This window comes from Cyprinus carpio, chromosome A8 (genome assembly GCF_018340385.1).
Source record: "Cyprinus carpio isolate SPL01 chromosome A8, ASM1834038v1, whole genome shotgun sequence".
In the NCBI taxonomy this organism is placed as follows: domain Eukaryota; kingdom Metazoa; phylum Chordata; class Actinopteri; order Cypriniformes; family Cyprinidae; genus Cyprinus; species Cyprinus carpio.
Window position 1 is genome coordinate 20573738 of NC_056579.1, and position 19655 is coordinate 20593392.

Sequence of the window (19655 nt, forward strand, 5' to 3'; positions counted from 1 at the left end):
GCTGTAACTACATCCGTCTCTTGTTGGTTAGGAGTTTCACCTTGACTGTTATTTAACGATTGACTGGTGCAAACTGGAAAATACCACAAAAAAAACAAAACAAAATCAAATCTTGGGCATAACACACAGCTCAGTTTCAGTTTAAATTTATTTGTCATATGTACAAGTGTCAATGACCATATGTACATTGAAATGCTTTTTGTAAGGCTTAGGTATAGTCTTCAGCAATACAATAATAGAAATTAAAAAAAATATACAATGCAATACAATAAAAATAAAAGTGCAATGATGGTGCAAGAATGAGTGGAAGCTTTGCATTGAGGTATATATATGTAATGTAAGGAAGTTGTGCAAAGAAGAAGTGAAGTGTGGCCAAGTATGGTGTCCCATACTCAGAATTTGTGCTCTGCATTTAACCCATCCAAGTACACACACACACACACACACACACACACACACACACACACACACACACACACACACACAGCAGTTGGAGGTCCGGTGCCTTGCTCAAGGGTCTCACCTCAGTCGTGTTATTGATGGTGGAAGAGAGCGCTGGTTATTCACTCCCCCCACCATCAACTCCTGCCGGACCTGAGACTCGAACCCGCAACCTTAAGGTTACAAGTCCGACTCTCGAACCATTAAGCAACAACTGCCCCTTTGTTGTTGTTGTTTTGCAAAAAGACGTGTCTGCATAGTACACTATGCATATCGTATGCATTTTGATGATACTATAGTTTAAGCCTATAGTATCATGAAAACACAGAATGAAAGAATATCTTTTGAAAGAATCGTATCCCATTTCTCCAGCAGACTTCCTCAGACTTGCAGAATCAATGCCAATCTGGTGGCCCAACACCTTACTGAGACACTTCATGTTGGTTTTTGCTTAAATTTTTCATCTGTCTGTATATTTTTACCCATTTTACTAAGAGAATACACAGTAAACAGGGATCACACACGCATATGGCAACGTGTAAACAAAGGCGAAGCAGGAAGTCAGTATTTATGTACATGTCAAAAGCAGGAATGTGGTTCATCCAGACACTCTTTACCACCTCGGCCCCAAAAACCATCTGTCACGCATTGCAAAAGTGGAGAAAATGCCGCACTTTACCTGAAAATTAGCCAACCACATGCTGAATAATAGTAGAGATTGTCTTTTCATTTCCAAATACAGTGCGCAGGGATTTAGATATAAACACGTCACGAGGTTTATCAATCTGTATCGTCCCTCAGTGCCACAAACATCATCTTACAGTATAACTGGCGGAATACATTGACTCACCTTGATACAAGCAAAGGACCACAATGACCAGCGCTGTTAAGCGGCTCATGGCTTCAGTCGGTGATACAGTGACACCGCGGCACGAGTTTGACAAAGCGCCGACGCGGTTCCGGTATCGTTACAGACACTTCCGTGTTTACACACGTAACCCCCGCGTGGGTTTGACGTAAAACGCGGACAGGACTCACTGATCTAGAATAGAGAATTTAGTATTTATTATAACCCTGCCCAAAAGACCATGAGCATGCCAGATAACATCTGAAGTAACAATTAATCTACATACACATCTCTTAAAAACTAATCCCGTGTGTCTGATGCGCTTCAGCGCCTGACGCAATGAGCAAACCAGTCATTATAGCGTTTTTATGTTAGTACCATCAAAAATTACAATATTTTTATAATGCTTAGCTTATAATGTTTATTTTTTCTACTGCTGTTTTATGAACAAGAGAACACAATTAAAGCACACTGACAAACATTAAGACATTTATTTAAAAAAATATTTAGAAAATAACAGTGATGGACATTTTTTGATAGCCTAATTAATGAACATGGCAAATTAGATTAATTAGAATAAATGTGCTTAATAAAGGGATAGTTCAGCCAAAAATGACAATTCTGTCATCATTTGCTCACCCTAAAGTTGTTCCTCTGCTGAAAACAAAAGAAGATATTTTGAAGAATGCTGGAAACTAAACAAGTTTCTGGTCCCCATTGACTTTCATAGTGTTTTTTTCCATACTTTGGAAGTCAATGGGGGCTAACAACTGTCAGGGCTTCTAAATTTCTCTTCTTTCTTTTTTTATTTCAAATTTCTAAACATTATTTGCGATGTGGCCAACTGGGATTATTTCAATCTCATGAACTGATATGGAGGTAATTCTAAAATTGGTAATGTCTACTAATTCCAGCTCTCTTCCACCAGAGGCCACCAGAGATTTCCCCAAACAGCACCTCTCCAAAACCTGTTCTCCTGATGGGAGTGCTCTCTCTCAGCATGAGAGAGTGGCATGTCACTGAATGCTTCCATGAGAATAGAAATTATGTGAATTATATGTATTATAAGCCATTGCTTTCCTTTTCTTTTTGCTGGTTTGCTTGTTTTCATTTCCTTTGCTTGTTTTTGTTTTGTTCCATGAGATTTGTTGTTATTTTTGTTGTTTGTTTGTTTTCTTTTGTTTTCTTTTTTCTTTTTGTTTTGTTTTGCTTGTTTTTGTTTTGTTTGTTTTTTGTTATTCTTTTTTTTCTTTTTTCTTTTTTTTTTTCTTTTTTTTTTTTTTTTTTTTGTTTTGTTTGTTTTTATGTATTGTTCTTTTTCTTTGTTTTCTTTTTTATTTTGGTTTTCTTTTGCTTGTTTTTGTTTTGTTTGTTTTTATGTATTGTTCTTTTTCTTTGTTTTCTTTTTTTTTTTGTTTTTGTTTTGTTTGTTTTTATCTTTTGTTTTGTTTTGTTTAGTGTTTTTTTTTTCTTTTCTGTTTTGTTACAACTATTCACACATCATAGTTTCTAGCTTCGTTATCATCATCCCCGTCAGGTAATATGGACATTAGTGCTTGCTCACCTACAGTGAGATTGAGGTTTAAAAGACTAAATCAGCATAAATATTAGATTAATTATTATTTCGACATTATTTGTTTTATACAACATTTAGATATTAGATTAAATATTACTTTTACATTTAAACTGCATTAAAATGGTGCCAAATGTGGAAAAATCAGACATTCGTTGATGGAGCACTGCTTCAAGTTATTTTTTTAAGTAACTAATAATTATAATAAATAAATATTTAAAATAATTATATTATTAATTGTATAAAAACAATTATTTAATAATAGAAAAATAATAATAAAATTGAGAAGTGATGTGCAATTAGAGTCTGGAGTGTAAAGGGCAGTGTAAGACCATTAATTTGTTAAAAGCCTTTCGTTCACTGGACTATAATTCAGCTTTGTTTCCCCCCAGTTCAGCTCTCCCTAACTCTTAAAAATATGACCCGTTCAGTTAGGCTGTATTAAGCTTCAAATGCATCGAGAAATATGAATGTGATCTGTCAGTTATATTTAATTACCCATCTCGTTCATCACTAAAGTGAACACAATGTTAGAGAGAGTGAAATGGCTTTAAAACTGATTGAAGTTCAGCTCAGAACTCAGAGCATGCATTGACCGGCCTCTCTAGAGACGGACTCGAGCTCCTCCTGCAGACGCACACAACAGACTCTGAATCTAGAATGAGCAGACCGAGGGCCAGGCTCACGCAAAACACCACGCCAGATTCACAAATATGGCTTGAACGTGTTCCTGAGAAGAACACAAACCCAGAAGACTGAATGTTGGCCAGCAGATTCAGAACGCTTTCTAGTGTCTCTTTCACAGCAGATGTCCTCTTTAATTTTAATAACAAAACGCAATGCTTTATGTTTCTCCAAGTCTTATGTCTGGGTTCTTAAAGGAATAGTTTAGTCAGAATGAAACGTCTGTCATCATTTGCTCACCCTCATGCAGTTCCAAACCCGTATGTCTCTCTGCCTTCTGTGGAACGCAAAGATTTTGCCGGTTTTTCATGTTTTGCTTTCGTTACATGGGAAAGCACAGCATGAACATTCTGCCTGACATTTGTCATAAATGACTTCTTTTTTGGGGGCAAAAACTGCCTCCCACCAAATAAAAACGCCTTTGTTTTTTGTCAGACCACGTGCGTGAGATTCTTTTTATCTTGTATGACCTTAACAACTGTCATGAATAATGCTTTGGAGCGACCAAAGATCTTGCACCACATGTAAATCATGTCAATGTTAATCAATGTTTTACTTCTCAGCTGGAGACAAAACCCCCGCAGCCTCAAATACTCCACTAGGCCTAACTGTAGTTCTGACATGTAGTACTGAAAACGATCCCTCTTTTTCCTCATCTGCGTTTCCTTCTTTAAGGTCAAATGCTTGTAAATAAAACATTAGGAGGCGGTCTTGGGAGCGTGGCCAGGTGATACCTGTCTTCACGAGGAGCTGCCAGCTGTAATGAGAGTGATGATCAAACAATCAATGAATATGTTATCAGGGATGCATATGTACTGTAACTGTCCATCACTGCACACGGCAAGAGACTTTGCTGTTACCTTCAGGTGGAACAACTTATGGAATAGATTTTAAGGCTAAGGAAGCCCAAATATAATTTTCCACTTACTAGAGACCCCCTTCCAAAATTATAAAGGCAGCTCTATATTTTCATGTATAAAACCCCATTTGTGTGGGAAAAATATAGTTATTATAAAGATGAAATGATATTATATTATTGATATTATATTGATATATTGATTAATATTATATTTTTTTGATATTATAGCGATACTTTTTTTCATTGTCATTATTATTATTACAAGTTCAATTATTATTATGGTATTTATAAGAATATATCATGATAAATATTTATGTTGTCACTGTTAAATCCAAATTATTAAAATATTATTTTTTCTTTTTTTCTACCCTCTATAATTGTTAAATGTATAAGAGTTCACATCGATTTTTAAGTCAGTTTAATATAAATGAGGTTGATTACTTAAAAATCTAAGGCAGCAATTTAACATAAGTTTCTAAGTTGAAAGTAGTTAACATTTTTTTAACAGTGATACAGGAATATAAAAAAAAAACAGTGAAAATGACAAAACAACAACAACAACAAAATAAAACTTTACAATTAAATTAGAAAACAAAATAGAAATTTTTTTTTGTAAATATTAAAAACTATAACAATATCTCAGTGATATTAAAATATCACTGATTCGGATTTCTTTGTAAAGTGTTTTTCATTGTAAATATTGTTCTAAAGCAGTGCTATAAAATGATTGCATTTTATGAATTAATTGACTGATTGACTGATTTGTGTGTGTGTGTGTGTGTGTGTGTGTGTGTGTGTGTGTGTGTGTGTGTGTGTGTGTGTGTGTGTGTGTGTGTGTGTTTGATGATTTTGTGTGTGTTTGTGTTAAAATGTTGACAGGCCTAAAAATAAATGTAGTAATTTTCTGTTTATATTTTTTTTTTTTTATTTTTAACATACATACTACCAGTCAAACGTTTGAACACACTCGACTGAATTTATGTGTCTCATAAGCTTAAATACTTGTGATAAGGCTTCGGCTTAAATGTATGCAATGTCATTTGTTATTATACATATTTTTTTAAATGAGTGAGTCTTTGTGGTTTGTTAACAAGTGTGCAGCATTTATGTGATCATATATATTTCAATATTGTGTAAAAAGCCTCCCAGGATGCAACTCATGAGAATGAAGGTTTGTTGTATTTATCTAAAATGATTAATATTTTAAACTTTATTCATATGAAGAAACAAAACGCAAAGTGTTTGGAGGTCTCTTCTGAATCCACACCACGGCTCTGAGCTGAATAAAGACTAATGTAAACTGTCTGTGAACTTGACATTATTCTTCCTGTGGACCGATTCTATGAATCATCAAGTTAAAGCATTCGGTCATGTTTTCAGCTTCACTTTATAGAAAATGATTGATGTAGACATGAAAGGCTACAGAACCTGAAGTCTTCTTCAGTTCCTGTCGTGACACAATACAACCATTTTCATCAATCGCAAATCCATCTCAGATTCTTACATCCGCAACAACCACATCTGAATCGACTGGTCAGTTAATCAGCGAACTGAAAATGATGTTGTTCCTCCTCCTTCAGACGCTGACAATCAGGCCACCAGTCTATTAATTTAGCTTTGCACTCAAGAGCTAAGCTGATTTATGTATTCTTTTGTCTTAATATTGATTGTCGGAGTAGAGGAATGTAAACACAATGTCAAGTGATTCAGACACATCAAAGGCTGAACCTGGCACAGATTCAAGATCAAAGGCGGGCCCACCGGCAGACGCTTGGCCAGGGGCCAGTGCGCTCTAATGAGCTGAATTAACATACTAACTCTGACCTTGCGAGGAGCAGACAGATGTCTCTTATGAGAGAGAGAGAGTTCAGCGCACACTTCTTTGTTCAGTACACACATTTAAAGAGGAAGGTCTCCTGCCGGCAGCATCTGATTATTAAAGACGCAATCCTTCAAATGAAAGAGATCACAGATGTGTGAGGGGCTAAATGTTGTATGATTAAAAAAAAATAATAATAAAAAAAAAAATTCATAGCATGTTATTTACCAAAATATTTGTCAATAGAAGAGGTAACCAATTGTAATATATATTAAACATTTTATATATATATATTTAACATTTTATATATATATATATATAAACATTCTATTAAATAATTTTTTTTAATTGCAATAATATTTCACAATATTACTGTTTTACTGTATTGCTGCAAATTTGATATATTAAATATTTGGGTTTACATTTTTAAACTAGAATAAAATATTTTATTTAAAATTATAATTAAATAGATTTATATATTTAATTATGCATTATTTAAATTGAATATAATTTTGGAATTAAAGAAATATACTATTATTGTATAAATCTATTTAAATTATAATGGATTTTTTAAATTATGATTTATTTAAATTTAATATAATTTTGTTTTATTTATAATTGTTTTTTTATTGTTTAAATGTAAAGAAATATACTATTATTGTATAAATCTTTTTAAATTATAATGGGTTTTTTAAAATAAAATGTTTGATTTTACATTTTTAAACATTTTAGAATAAAATGTTTTATATTATAAATAAATACATTTATATATTTAATTATAATCATGTAATTCAAATCTGAAAATATTAATAATAATAATAATATTAAATATAATTTTAGAATTAAATAAATAATGAAATACTTGTTTTTATAATGAACTTATTTTTTTTTTAAATATATACCAATTATTAGCACAATAAAAAATGAAATGTTACAGTTAAATTATAAAACCACAAATACCTTTACTGCTTATACTAAAGGTGTATTCGAGATAGATATAAAATATTTTTTATAATAAAATGCTAATGCAACGAAGTGCAACACAATTAAATAATGTCTGAACTCATCAGGTAAACACAAAATAGTGCTGTGCCTGCAACTCCACTGGAGTTAACAAGCACTTTTCCAAGAATTGACTTGGAGAAAACAAGCTTGGGAGAATAATCACAGATATCTTTCTCCAGCCAATCTCTCTAACAGGCTAGTCATATTAAAGTCACTCAGCCCGGCTCGCTGTGGGTCGCGTAGTGTGTGTGTGTGTCGGTGGGCGTATGGAGAATAGGCAGCGCATCAGAGTCCTAGCCTTAAGGAGCCAGGCTTTCTCTGTTGTCTGACAACTCATTACCTTTAATTTGGTTGATGGGTCTAGAGCTAAGGGTACACACAGAGACACACGGGGCCCTAGAGAGCATTGCAGGGCCCTGGATGATGCAAGGCATATTTCTCGCTTCTCTAATGACTGCCGAGCAAAATAAAATATAAGCTTTTGTGTGCATGTGTGTGCATGTGACTGACAGGTCTGTATCTCACCTGAGGGCAGAGAGGGAAATGAGCACTCAACGTGTGTCAACCTGTCCGTCTGCATGCTCGCACACACACACACACACACACTCGCTCGCACACAACGCGTGTCACACAGATACATCTGACAGAGGGGGCAGTGCAACCGCATGCTGTTAAAACTGCTCATAGTTGAATCATATGGGAACCAGCACACACTGTAAGACATCATTAAGCAATAAGTGATAATGATGCGTTGCATTTCCTCACTTGACTTGATTGGCTGTTGCTGGCAGTGTGAGGCGCGTCGTTTACAGCTCTGGATGGAGCGAGTCTGAATCTTATTATGGCACATTATTGCAGTGAACACACACAGATATGTTCCTGGGAGCATGTATACCGCCACTGAGGTCTTGTTTTATTTTCACCAACGTGTATTTAATAGAAATTGTGAGGTAACTGCATGTTATTAAGTCAAGTTTATTGATGCAAGGTAGAAAAAACAAACAAACAAACAAAAAAAACGAAAAAAAAAAAAGATCACAACTTTTTATCGGGGGGGGGGGGGGGGGGGGGGGGGGGGATATAAACCCTTTGAGAAAAAAGTCAAAATAGAATTCTGAGAAACAAGTCAGAAGTTGCAACTCCATTTTTTTATTTTTCATTCTGTGGTGGGGGGAAAATCTGAATTGCAAGATATGAACTCAGAATTCTGAAAAAAATTGGAGATAAGATTGATTGAGATGACCAATCAAATAAGTAGACTGTTCATAGCAGGGTTGCCAAGTCCACAGTTTTGGGCTACTTTTAACCTGTTGCCTCATGTTGATTTCTCCCTGCTGGTTACAGGTTTGACATATTACATAAATTATTTGTGACTGAAATGCTTGTATTCACTCTAAAAATGCTGGGTTATTTCAAACATGTACCAAGCCATTTTTGACACAAAGTTGGGTTGAAACAGCATTTTTTAGAGTTTAAATATTTCATATTCCGCTAGTAATAAAACTGTGCAAGACAGTATGTTTTGTGAAGGAGGGCTACTGGTAGGGGGCCTTTGAGCTGTGTTTATAATCACTACAATTTAGTGGTTTCAATTTGCATAACAGTGACTGAAAAATATTTATTTTAGGTATGGGAGTATATTTTGAGTTTGATATTTGGTATATGGTCATTGGGCTGCTAATGGGCTGATTTTGTTACCCAAACCTGGCAACCCCGGTTCACTGAGGCTGCAGACAGAGAATTTTTTGACAGCTGTTTTGCGAGAAAAGTGTTATGATGCAAATAAATGTCTAATTTCTCTATTTTGAACTGAAAATATATAATTCACGTGACTGGTGTAATGTGATTTGCAAGCAAGCTCAATTTTGGGACCCCGGTCAACATTGTGAGGCCTCGCGTTTGTTGAAATGTTAATTTCATGAGCGGGCGATTTAAGTGTCAGGGTCTAATTAGGGTCTGAGCGCACAGACACTGTGGTTTTTGGAGGCTCGGACACCCGTCAGGAATAGGATGTCTTTGGAGGGTGTCACCTCCGCCCTGTTTCTCAGCTGAAGGGAAAGTGAAACGGACCGTTCTTGGCATCTCTGCCCGTTTCTAAAGTCCCTAAAAAGCAGAGGACTCTACCTCGTGTATTTTTCACTAATTGAAAAGCCTAATGAGCTCCCTGGAGCTCCATCCTATTACCACGCACTTAATTACAGCGCCAGCAGCGGCTCGCCAAGCCACAAATAAAGACGCAACGCGAGAAAGTGAGAGGAAAAGAGAAGGCAGGGTTTGACCTGCTTTTTGTCGTTGTTTTGGGACTTTGCATTCCAGGAAGGAACAGATGTCTATTATTTTTTTTAAACCCGTGTTTATTTTTGGCAGACTTTTTTGTTGCTCTGGCTCATCTGTTTATTTTCCAGTGCGGTTTGCCTAAATTCCACCTATTAAAGATTTAACTCTAATTCCTCTTATATCAGCAGGGTTTCTCGAGAAGATTATTATGCTATTGTTTTGTGCTCTAGATGTTGTTTTTAGAGGAGTATTAAAAATCCCTGCATCTTGAGGTAACATTGTGGCTGTTCCCACGAATACATTTGTGCAACACAATGTAGCCTATACTTGTTCCTTGACTTATTGGAAGAAATTCATTGTATTAGAATCTTATTATGAACCTTAAATTGTTAGAACTGATCACTTTTTTTTTTTGGCCTGTCTATTTGGAAAATCTTGACCTCCTTTTGACTCTATCCTACATTTAAAACCAGTTAATGGTGTTGAACTTATATTCAGTAAATAGAATTTTAAATTAACATTTAAATGACCAAAACATAATATTCAGCACATTTCACATACAACAAAACATGATTAATTATAGTGAGAAGACAATGAACCTACATTTTTCAACATTTTTAGGCAAAATGAAATGTTGGCTGCATCAAAGATTCTTATTAAAATATTATTACAGCTTTTCCAAAAATATTTGTAAAATTTTTTCACATTTTTACTTTCAAACACATTTTAAAAATCTGATTTGAGGACAAACTTTTAAATGCTTATTTTTATTTCATGTATGGAAAATAAATGTGTATTAATTATTACATCAACATTTGATCTCAAACTAACTCACCCTTACTAATTGCTAGCTAAACTCAGGCTATATATTCAACCATTTTTAAATAAATTATTTCTGATTTTAAGATTTACTGATAGAAAAAAAATACAAATCATGACATAACCAATGAATTAAAAATTGACTCCAAGAACACAATAACATCCATTTTTAGAAACAATTTACAAGTTTTATTTAACAAGTTCACACACACTTCAAAACTGGGGTAGAGGGGGTCATTGCAAAGAGGTCTAATAAATTGCCAGTACTATGAATAATACTCCAAAACTACCATTAATTACAGGCAAGCTTAAAGTTTCTTTTTTTTCCTTCTTGTCTTTTAAAAGTAGTTTTTAATACATGTATTATTTATACAAGTTTACTGAATAAATGCATCAAATAAGAAACCAGTTCCAAAGTAGACATTACAAAAAATACATTGTTTTATACAGACACAGAAAAGCAGATGATCAAATATTGACCAATAATATTTATTTCCTTTTCACTTGTCAAAAAAGTTAACCTGACATCTATTTCTCCAAAAGGTAAAAAGCAATATACAGCATTATGCAAAAGACATTAAGAGAGAATTGCTTTTGAAGAGTCAGTCAGCTGATTTGGTTACCAAAGAGAGAGGCTGGGACTGGAACAAAGCATGATGGGAGTGAAAAGCTGCCTGATGGAATGGGGAGGGCGGAGAAAAGAGAGAGGCGTGCAGGGAAGCCAAGGGGAGTGGCCGAGACAGAAGAGGCGGAGTTGACTGACTGCCTGAGGAGCTGGTTGGCTGGGAGGAGGAGGAGGAGGATGAAGTACATGATGATGAGGAGGGTTTGGAGAGCAGAGGGAAGTGATGGTGGCGGTCTGGTTTGGTGGTGAGTGACAGCGGCTGGGCCTGCTCAGAGTGAGTGGGGGCGGGAGCGGCGGGCGAGGCCAGGGCCGCCGAGGGCGTGGCAGGAGAGTCCAGCATGCTGCCGTGGGAGGAGGCCGGGCTGTCAATCATCTTCTCCTGAGGGAGGTACTGCACACACGGCTTCTTATTCCCTGCCGAGAAATCTGAAAGAGGACGGAAGGCACACAATATGAATGGTGAGGATTTCTAACCGTTCAGAGTTAACAGATTTGATAAACAACAGCAGAGATGAGACCAAACTTAGCAGAAACAGGGATACACTTTCACAAACCTCAACTGCAATTTTTAAAATTCATCACAAATCAATAAATGTATTTTTTTTTTTTTTTAATCTTATTATTAGAGCCACTTTTTAAATCCACTGAGATACTTTCAGGACAATGAAGCACATTTTCCCACCAAATTCTCATTGCCGCAATGCATCTGAATATTTTTTGGGTGTGTGAATGTGGGGGCGAGAGGTGTGTTTTTGTGTGGGGCACTCTATATTATTTTACTTATTTGATCAGTTTTGAAATGTTGGAAAAGTAAGCCACGGAAAGATTGCATTCAGTTCATGATGTTAATACTAACTCCAACCAGAAGAGGTCGCTATAATTTCCAGACGCTCCCCGTATTAATTTCAGCGTAGCAGGAAGAGCACTCGAATGTGAACATTCACTAACATTAGCGAAAATAAAAGAAAATTTGACTTATTTTCCAGTCAAGATGGTAAACAGATTATCATTTTACCAAGTTCAAAAGGATACCCATATGTTTGGAAACAGTGAAATTAACGATTTTAATTTAAACCGCTATTACAGCTCTGCTCACAAAGTAGTATGAAAGATACACCGTTAACGCCAGAGTTGCACTTGCCTTAAATTTCAAAGGTAAAATGCATAGTCAACAAAACCTTTTTGCCAAATTCATGACAGAAATGTTTGCACTGAATTATGTTCTTATGGTTTCCTCAAGTCCATAAAAAGTCTTCAATTTAACTGTCTCATTTAAGGCCATAAAATCCCTTAAATGGTACAAGAAAGATTTCAAGAGGTCTTAAATTTGGGGACGGAAAGACAAGAATTGCAATGCGACTATTAAACGTCAAAAGGCTATGATTTGATTGAATAAATATGAGCGCTGCATGTTTTAAAGTCAGCTGCTGCACTGCTTTGTTTCCAGCCGTTACCAGGTTAAGCTTCTGAAGTGTTTTGTTTGATGAGGTTTGCAGGTTTTAAAGTCAGCTGCTGCACTGCCCCATCTGCTGTTTTTGTTCAGCCAATGTGAAAAATCAACTCATGTTGGCAGTGAACCGGTGATCGACAAGCTAATGCATTATTCGAAAACAAAAGACACCATCTGCTGTAATTTTGATAAGTATTCTTTAATTAGTATAATGTTTGATAATTATTGTTTAAATGAATATAATAATTGATACTTTTGACTAATCCCTAATCTCAGCAATTGTTTAAAGGCTGAAATGTGAAGTTATTTTTTAAAACTTCTGTATCTGAACTGTAAATCTTACTTTTTACAGTCATTTTACAGTTTAATATGTTACCATAGACATTGCCCTACCTCACTAATATGGTATTCATTTTATTTGTGCAGGTCTTAAAAGGCTTTTTAAAAGTCTTAAATTTAATTTTAAAAATCCTACAGATACCCTGTTATATTATGGTACTATTTAGAATAATTATTTTGAATAAGCACTTTTTTAACCGTCCTCTTCGCTTGTGTTGAATTTGACCTCTGTACAGTACATTTGTTTGTTGCAGATTTATAGACCATGCAATTGAGATGTTTACATAACCTTTTGGGTAATATTGTTGAAATGGACATGAGGCTATATCTCTATCTCCACAATGCTTTATCATATACAAACCAAACTTGGTGTGTGTTATAATTATGACCTAAGAGTACCTGCACAGTTTTGGGACAGCACCACCTAGTGGCCAGGAGATAATTTTTCCTTTTCAAACGATTTGGCCAAAAATCACAAGACTGGTCTCTTTAGATTTGATGCAGCACTACATTAATAAGAATCTGGTGAAAAAATGTACATTGTCATGTTGTTTCATTATGTTTATGCACAATATAATTTGATTTTGGGGTGAAATATGACTTAGACATGTTCTTCTTGACATTTTTAATGAGATTCACCCATACAATACCAAACACAAAATGGAAATGGTGTTGTGTTCATTTATTGACGTCACGGAACTCAAATGGTGGACGTAGTCGTGGATGAGATCACAATGAAGAGTGGGCTGACTTCTACAGTTCTGACACTGGCTGTCTAAGAGGACGTTCACACAGGACACGTTCGTGCTTTAAAAATAGCTAAACTAAACTGAGCGCGGCAGGATCGAACAGAAGGCACACTAACATACACCTCTCACAATAAACACTTAGTATGCTTATATCTCACTCCCACATTAATCAGATTGGTCCATTTTTTTAAACCGGACAGCGATTCACTGACCTGACATGACCTCTCATTGCTAATGGCGAAGTATGATGAAAATATAGCAAGACGTGATGCAACTGCCAAAGACGTCCATTTGTTGCATGTGTATTTAGACAAATAATTAAACAATAGAAGAAAAAAAGAACACATCCTGTGTGAATGGCCCCTAAGCCTGCAGACATACTGTACCTGCCTGTGCTAGCACTGGACCTCATAAGCTGCATGTTAGCAAGGAGGAGAGAGCGGGGTTAGAAATGGACAAGGCGAGAGAGAAAAGGCTGTGCGAGTGTGTGTGTGTGTGCCCGCTCACCCTCTGGTGTTGAGTCTGTCTTGTTATCTCTCTTCCTCTTCTTCCGCCTGCCCTGGAGAGCAAAAATACAGAGAGAAAGAAACAGAGGGCGAGAGAGATGGAAATAGAGTTAGAGTGATGAATACAGAATGAAGCAAAAAATAAATAAAATAATAATACAGTTGAGTGGACAAAAGCATCAAAGATGTTCAATATTTTTAATATAAAGAACATTTGGCACTTCCCAAGAATAGGATTCAAAATTGGGCCTAAAATTCTTTAACAAATGATCAGTGAATCGAGGTAGTAAACTTTTAGATGCGTCAACCTCTGGTTGTCAAACCTTTTCTATTAGTTTTGTGACTCTGCTAAATACCAGCCTTAATACAGTTTGAAACACTGATTTGTGTTTTTTCTAGTTAGAAACCTCAAATAAACATCCAAATTAACTATACCATTTATAAAATAGGCAATTTATCAGCCAATAAAAACAGGGTAAAGGGATTGTAATCAGTGTTATTATTGTGATTTAAAGTGCCCCATTATGGATTTTTGAAAATTACCTTTCATGCAGTGTGTAACACAGCTCTGAGTGAATGAAAACATCCTGCAAAGTTTTAAATCTGAAAGTGCACCATGTATAAAGTTATTGTCTTTCTAAAAAAAGAAAGAGTCGACTCTGAATCATTTAAACGAGTTGTTTTTAAAATGAATCCCAAACCGTTTTATGTTGACGTCAACATGAAACATTAGTATATTGCGACCCACTAGTTGGTCTTTGCACGTTGGTCTGAATGAAAATGCAAATTCATTCTTTGAAAGGTAAAAATAAATGCATATTATAAGACAATGAAAGTGTTTTTTGACCTTGCATGCATGCTGTTGTTGGGGACTCCCAAAACCAAAATATGAACCTTTCATTACCCATAATAGAGGGTCATTTCTAAACTAAAACCATAAGAAACTGTTACTTGATAAAATACACATTAACTGAAATAAAAACATTTTAGTATTTTAATAACCAATTTCATTTGATACTAAAATAGCTATATCTAAAATGGCAACATAAGTACTAAACAAAATAATTACTGAATTAACAACACAAATCCTAAATCCTACTTTAAAATCAAAATGGAAACTATAAAAAAAAAAAAATAATTCCAACAGTATATTAAATGATACTAAAACAACACTAGTTATAAATACACTAAGTACACTATCATTCTTTTAAATACAATAAGTATTTTATCATTAATTTTGAGTAACTAATGTAAGGGTTGGTGGTGTACAGATATTTGATGTATAACAAACATTCTAAGAAAAAAATCATGGGATTTGTTCCTCTGTTGCTTTACAAAAACAGCAAGTGAAACCCAACCGTACCGTATTGATGGAAAGTGCCATTTAACAGTGTACAAAAGTGAGTGTAAGGCTGTGTGCTGAAATGTCTGACTCACATAGTTATCTCGCGCGGACCAGCCAGGGTAGAGTTGAGAGTGCAGCTGCCTCTCTTTCCTGGCCAGCTCGTAGTATTTGGCCTGTTCCTCTCGTGATAGAGAATGCCACTGCAAACACAAACACCACAGTCACTTTGTCAATTTGTATATTGACAATATACAAATATACAGAGTATATAAAAATTAGACTATGTTAGGGAATAATGAATCATTTAAGGAACCAACAGCACAATGGTTGATTTATAGGTCATGACTAAATCCTGATTTTGGGTCACAAAACTTTTTGGACCCTCATGTACCCCAGCATTTGTTTCTGACCACTTGTGATTGGTTCACTCAAATGAGGACGAAACTGTTCACTCACCCTGCGGCCGAGGATCTGGTTGATGGCGGCGCTTTCTTTCAGCGTGCACTCGGCCACCACTTTGGCCCTCATCTCTTTCATATAGAGCATGAAGGCGTTTAGGGGCTTCTTTATGTGAGGTTTCTTATCCTCCTCCTTCTTAGTAGGGACTGGAGACTTTCTGCAAACACACACAACAGGTGGGTCAGCCTTTGTACTGTGTGTGTGTTTGTGTGTGTGGAGTGACAGTGAGAAAAACGGATATAGAGGAGTGAGTGTATAATGGTGGCGAGCTTGTAGACAAAACAGTGATAAACTGACTTGGAGGTGAACTTGTGTGACTAGTAATAAAACAGGATACTTGTCAGTTTCGAAAAAGCTATAAGGAAATAAAAAAAGAGGCGGGAAGTGTGTTGTATGCGTGTGCTTACGTATTAGCCGCTGGGCTGAGTTCTCCATTGGGCTCTTGTTTAATAGCCGGGGAGACGATGGCTGGGTGAGGGATGCCTGTCTGATGAAGGCCGTGAGGATGATGAGGAACAATATGAGGAGAAAAGCGACTGGACACCAAACTGCAAAGAAAGAAAGCAGTGAATAAGCATTACTGCCTTCTGAAATAAAGGAAAGCACCATCCTATCTTACAGGATTTTGGATTTGGCTAGTATTGAATCTGTATTTCCTACATGAGCACCAAAGCCCAATGTGTGCGAACCAATAAACCATCACTCCGACTGCATTTACACACCTGTTCAGCTTGCACACCTTGACCTTCAACCCTTCAACATCTCAAGATAACTCAAACATCCCATAATAATACCCAAAAACTTATTGAGTCTTAAAGAGATTCACTTCCAGAGCTGTGCTTCGTATATTTCTACACTATTGGCAATATACAATAGATCTTTTTTGCTTGTGAAATTTCAGTAATGTTATATCAAATGGTTGTCTTTACTGTAAAGTATACGTTTCTTTTCAATTCAGGACCGAATGGAAGGAGGGATTGAATGAAACATACTAAATAGGTCTATTCTTAAAGAAGCTACAGAAAGTGTAGTCCTTCTGTATCACACAGTGGAGAAACTCGCTTGTACTGACAACGGTTGTAAAGGTCTGGAGGAGGACGGACTATTGATCACTATGAACTCTCTATGAATAATTCAGGAATCCCTCACACACACACACACAACAAGAGAAGCTCAGTACAGATCGTTCCTTTTTTAAATCCAGTGCTAGCACTAAATCAAGAGCTGCTCTGTCGATTCAGATCAGTTTCATCTTGAGCATGTACGACTGTGAAATAAACTCCAAACAGACTCCTCTTGCTTAGGAAATTGTAGCGTAAAAGACCACAGTCCATGTTAAAGAGGAAAAATTAAGAGAAAAATAGATTATGGCAGTCAGAAAAGAGCAGTTCATTCTTGTCAACAAAACAAAAAAATTTGTAATTAAAACTGCATTTCTCACAAAACTTTAAAGTAAGACTACAGATGCTTTCAACAAACTATCAAACGAAAATTAAACGGTAACTTTGTTTTAAGGTGACATTGTTACAGTGTAATTACACAAATAAGAACTAATATTAATAAATTAAATGTACTTACTATGTTGACGGTCTGTTTGGTTTTGACAACTCAGCCCATTTATTTTCTAAACGCATGTTATTGATCTTACTGTGAACGATTCACCTGCACTTATTTTTTGCAATATAACTATTTTGGCCAGCCAGCTTACTTTATCGACCTCTGTTTTTGTATGAAACCCCCAGAATCTCAAATCCAGTCAACAACTGATGCATAAAACTAAATCAAAATCATTGTTTTTGATAGTTTGCTACACTTAGATGTACCTCTCAATCGAGAATAAAAGATCTGTCACTACTTCCATTTCATCAAGACTTTTAACCTTTAAATAACCTTTGCTAATTTTATCCTGCTAAATTTAAATGGAAATACACCAACGAACTCTGTGAAAAGAGTCAATGAGGTGTGTAAAAGTGTAGCGCCAGACATGACATAGTATTGGAGAATGAATGCGTAAGCCACACACTACTCACCTGGACATGGAAGCGTTCATGGCAAGAGCTGGGTAAGGGTGACGGAAACCCCCCGCAGTGATGGGATACATGGGTTGACCCTGCCTGAGATGCACACAGAGAGAGAGAGGGTGAATCAGAGTGAATCAGGCTGTGTGGACCGTATCTATGGACCTTTGGGATACTCACTGTGGGACGAGCCACCCTAATGGGTGAGGGATCTGCCCCATGGCCCCAGGGGACAGGGGGTAGTAGGGGGACAGCTCTGAGGGGTGGGGGGTCCGAGGAATACCTGAACCAGAGGAACGCAGTCAGTCAGTCACATGACGAAAGACAAAAAGTGCAGTTAAAACCAAGTAGAGTGTATAATACCTGTCTTTGGGTCCAGGATTTCCGGCGAGAGGTGGGCTGGAGGAGTTCCTGGAGAAAAGTGTTCACTGCTGTAGGTGATGAGGGGGGTCAGGGGGTGCATGTGAGCATGCTGGACCACCGGGACCTTATTAGACTGAAAGAGAGAACAAGAGTCTTTATAAAGACTAGGAATCAAAATGAACCCTTTTTAAGAGTTTTGTTTGATCGTGTAAGCATTACAATTGCTTACATGTAGTGATAGTGAGTTGAACAGCTTAAAATAGGAATAATTATAGCAAGTAATACAATAACTCAAGACTAAGTCAGTAATTCTATAGAGTGCAACAGTGCCTGTCCACTTTTTCCCCCAATCAGTTAAAAAAATAAATACATAAATAAATACAATTTTTAGAGTTATAAGCCATCAAGGAAATCTACCAGCTATAAGGTGAATCACAACACAAAAACTTAAAAGACACACACATACAAACGTGTGTATATCTATATAAATAAATACAATTTTTAGAGTTATAAGCCATCCCTCCACCCATCCATCCATCCATCCATCCATATATCCATCTATCCATCCATGTGTGTGTATATATATATATATATATATATATATAATATATACACACACCACGGATATATATATCTATGATATGGATGGGTGCTATAAGTTCTCTGATTGGTGGACATTTCTTTACCAAGAATTCAGCTGTTAAACGCAGTTATTAATAATAATCGAGTGTTTAATAATGTGGGCTTGATGGTTAAAAAAAAAAAAAAACAAACAAAAAACATATGCAGTCGACTAACAAACCTTATAGCTCACAGTGTGTTTGTTTTTAACAACTTTAAAAATTATATATTATCATCAATTCCTCTACGGAGAAAAATAGTGGGATTTCAAACTCCAGAATCCCACTCTTGTACTCCGCTTCACATTTGATTAGTTTTGCTTTTTTACATATAAATGTATGTGTTATAAATGAATGACTCAAGCTAGATACCCAAACAGCACTGTTTACTCAATTTGCATCTTTGTTCTTTTTGGGCTATTTGCTTTATAGCTTGTAATGAGTTTATTCGCTCTTTATTTTACTACCGACTGTTTACTTGTGTTGAATAACTGAGAATTGGAAGCAATGATACTTAACATGACTTCACTGAGAAATACTTGAAAGACACTTGCCATTGTTTTAACTTAATTAGTTGTGCTGTGAATTTACATTTATGTGTTTAGCAGATTGAGAGTGTCAGATGTAAAACCACAGTGGTTCTTGGGTAAAAAGAGTCCAACGGTTGCTTATGTATGAGAGGATATACATGAGGATATATATATATATATATATATATATATATATATATATACACAGAGGATATATATATATATATATATATATATATATATATATACATATATTATATATATATATATATATATATATATATATTATATATATATATATATATATGCATGAGTGACAAGCATGAA

General features: G+C 35.7%; 2 protein-coding genes across 4 annotated transcripts in view; both read right to left on the minus strand.

Annotated features, from left to right (window-relative positions):
- The window catches only part of tgoln2 (trans-golgi network protein 2), a 4149-nt gene extending 2699 nt beyond the window's left edge, over positions 1 to 1450 (minus strand). Inside the window, exons 1-2 of one of the 2 annotated variants that reach the window (XM_042762731.1) lie at positions 1292 to 1450; positions 1 to 73 (exon numbers count right to left, since the gene is read on the minus strand). The exon at positions 1 to 73 is cut by the window's left edge and continues 217 nt beyond it. In XM_042762731.1, the coding sequence (XP_042618665.1) occupies positions 1 to 73; positions 1292 to 1340 (122 nt within the window). In that variant the 5' untranslated portion in view covers positions 1341 to 1450. The remainder of the gene's footprint in view (positions 74 to 1291) is intronic. The other variant, XM_042762732.1, reaches the window with a different exon arrangement.
- Positions 1451 to 10490: 9040 nt separating this feature from the next.
- LOC109069847 (transcription factor 7-like 1-B) overlaps positions 10491 to 19655 on the minus strand; it is a 51826-nt gene continuing 42661 nt past the window's right edge. The window contains exons 5-12 of one of the 2 annotated variants that reach the window (XM_042762733.1): positions 18179 to 18311; positions 17996 to 18098; positions 17828 to 17911; positions 16205 to 16345; positions 15795 to 15954; positions 15431 to 15538; positions 13995 to 14046; positions 10491 to 11375 (exon numbers count right to left, since the gene is read on the minus strand). In XM_042762733.1, coding sequence (XP_042618667.1) covers positions 10927 to 11375; positions 13995 to 14046; positions 15431 to 15538; positions 15795 to 15954; positions 16205 to 16345; positions 17828 to 17911; positions 17996 to 18098; positions 18179 to 18311 — 1230 coding nt within the window. In that variant the 3' untranslated portion in view covers positions 10491 to 10926. Of the gene's footprint in view, positions 11376 to 13867; positions 13903 to 13994; positions 14047 to 15430; positions 15539 to 15794; positions 15955 to 16204; positions 16346 to 17827; positions 17912 to 17995; positions 18099 to 18178; positions 18312 to 19655 lie in introns of those variants that run through there. The other variant, XM_042762734.1, reaches the window with a different exon arrangement.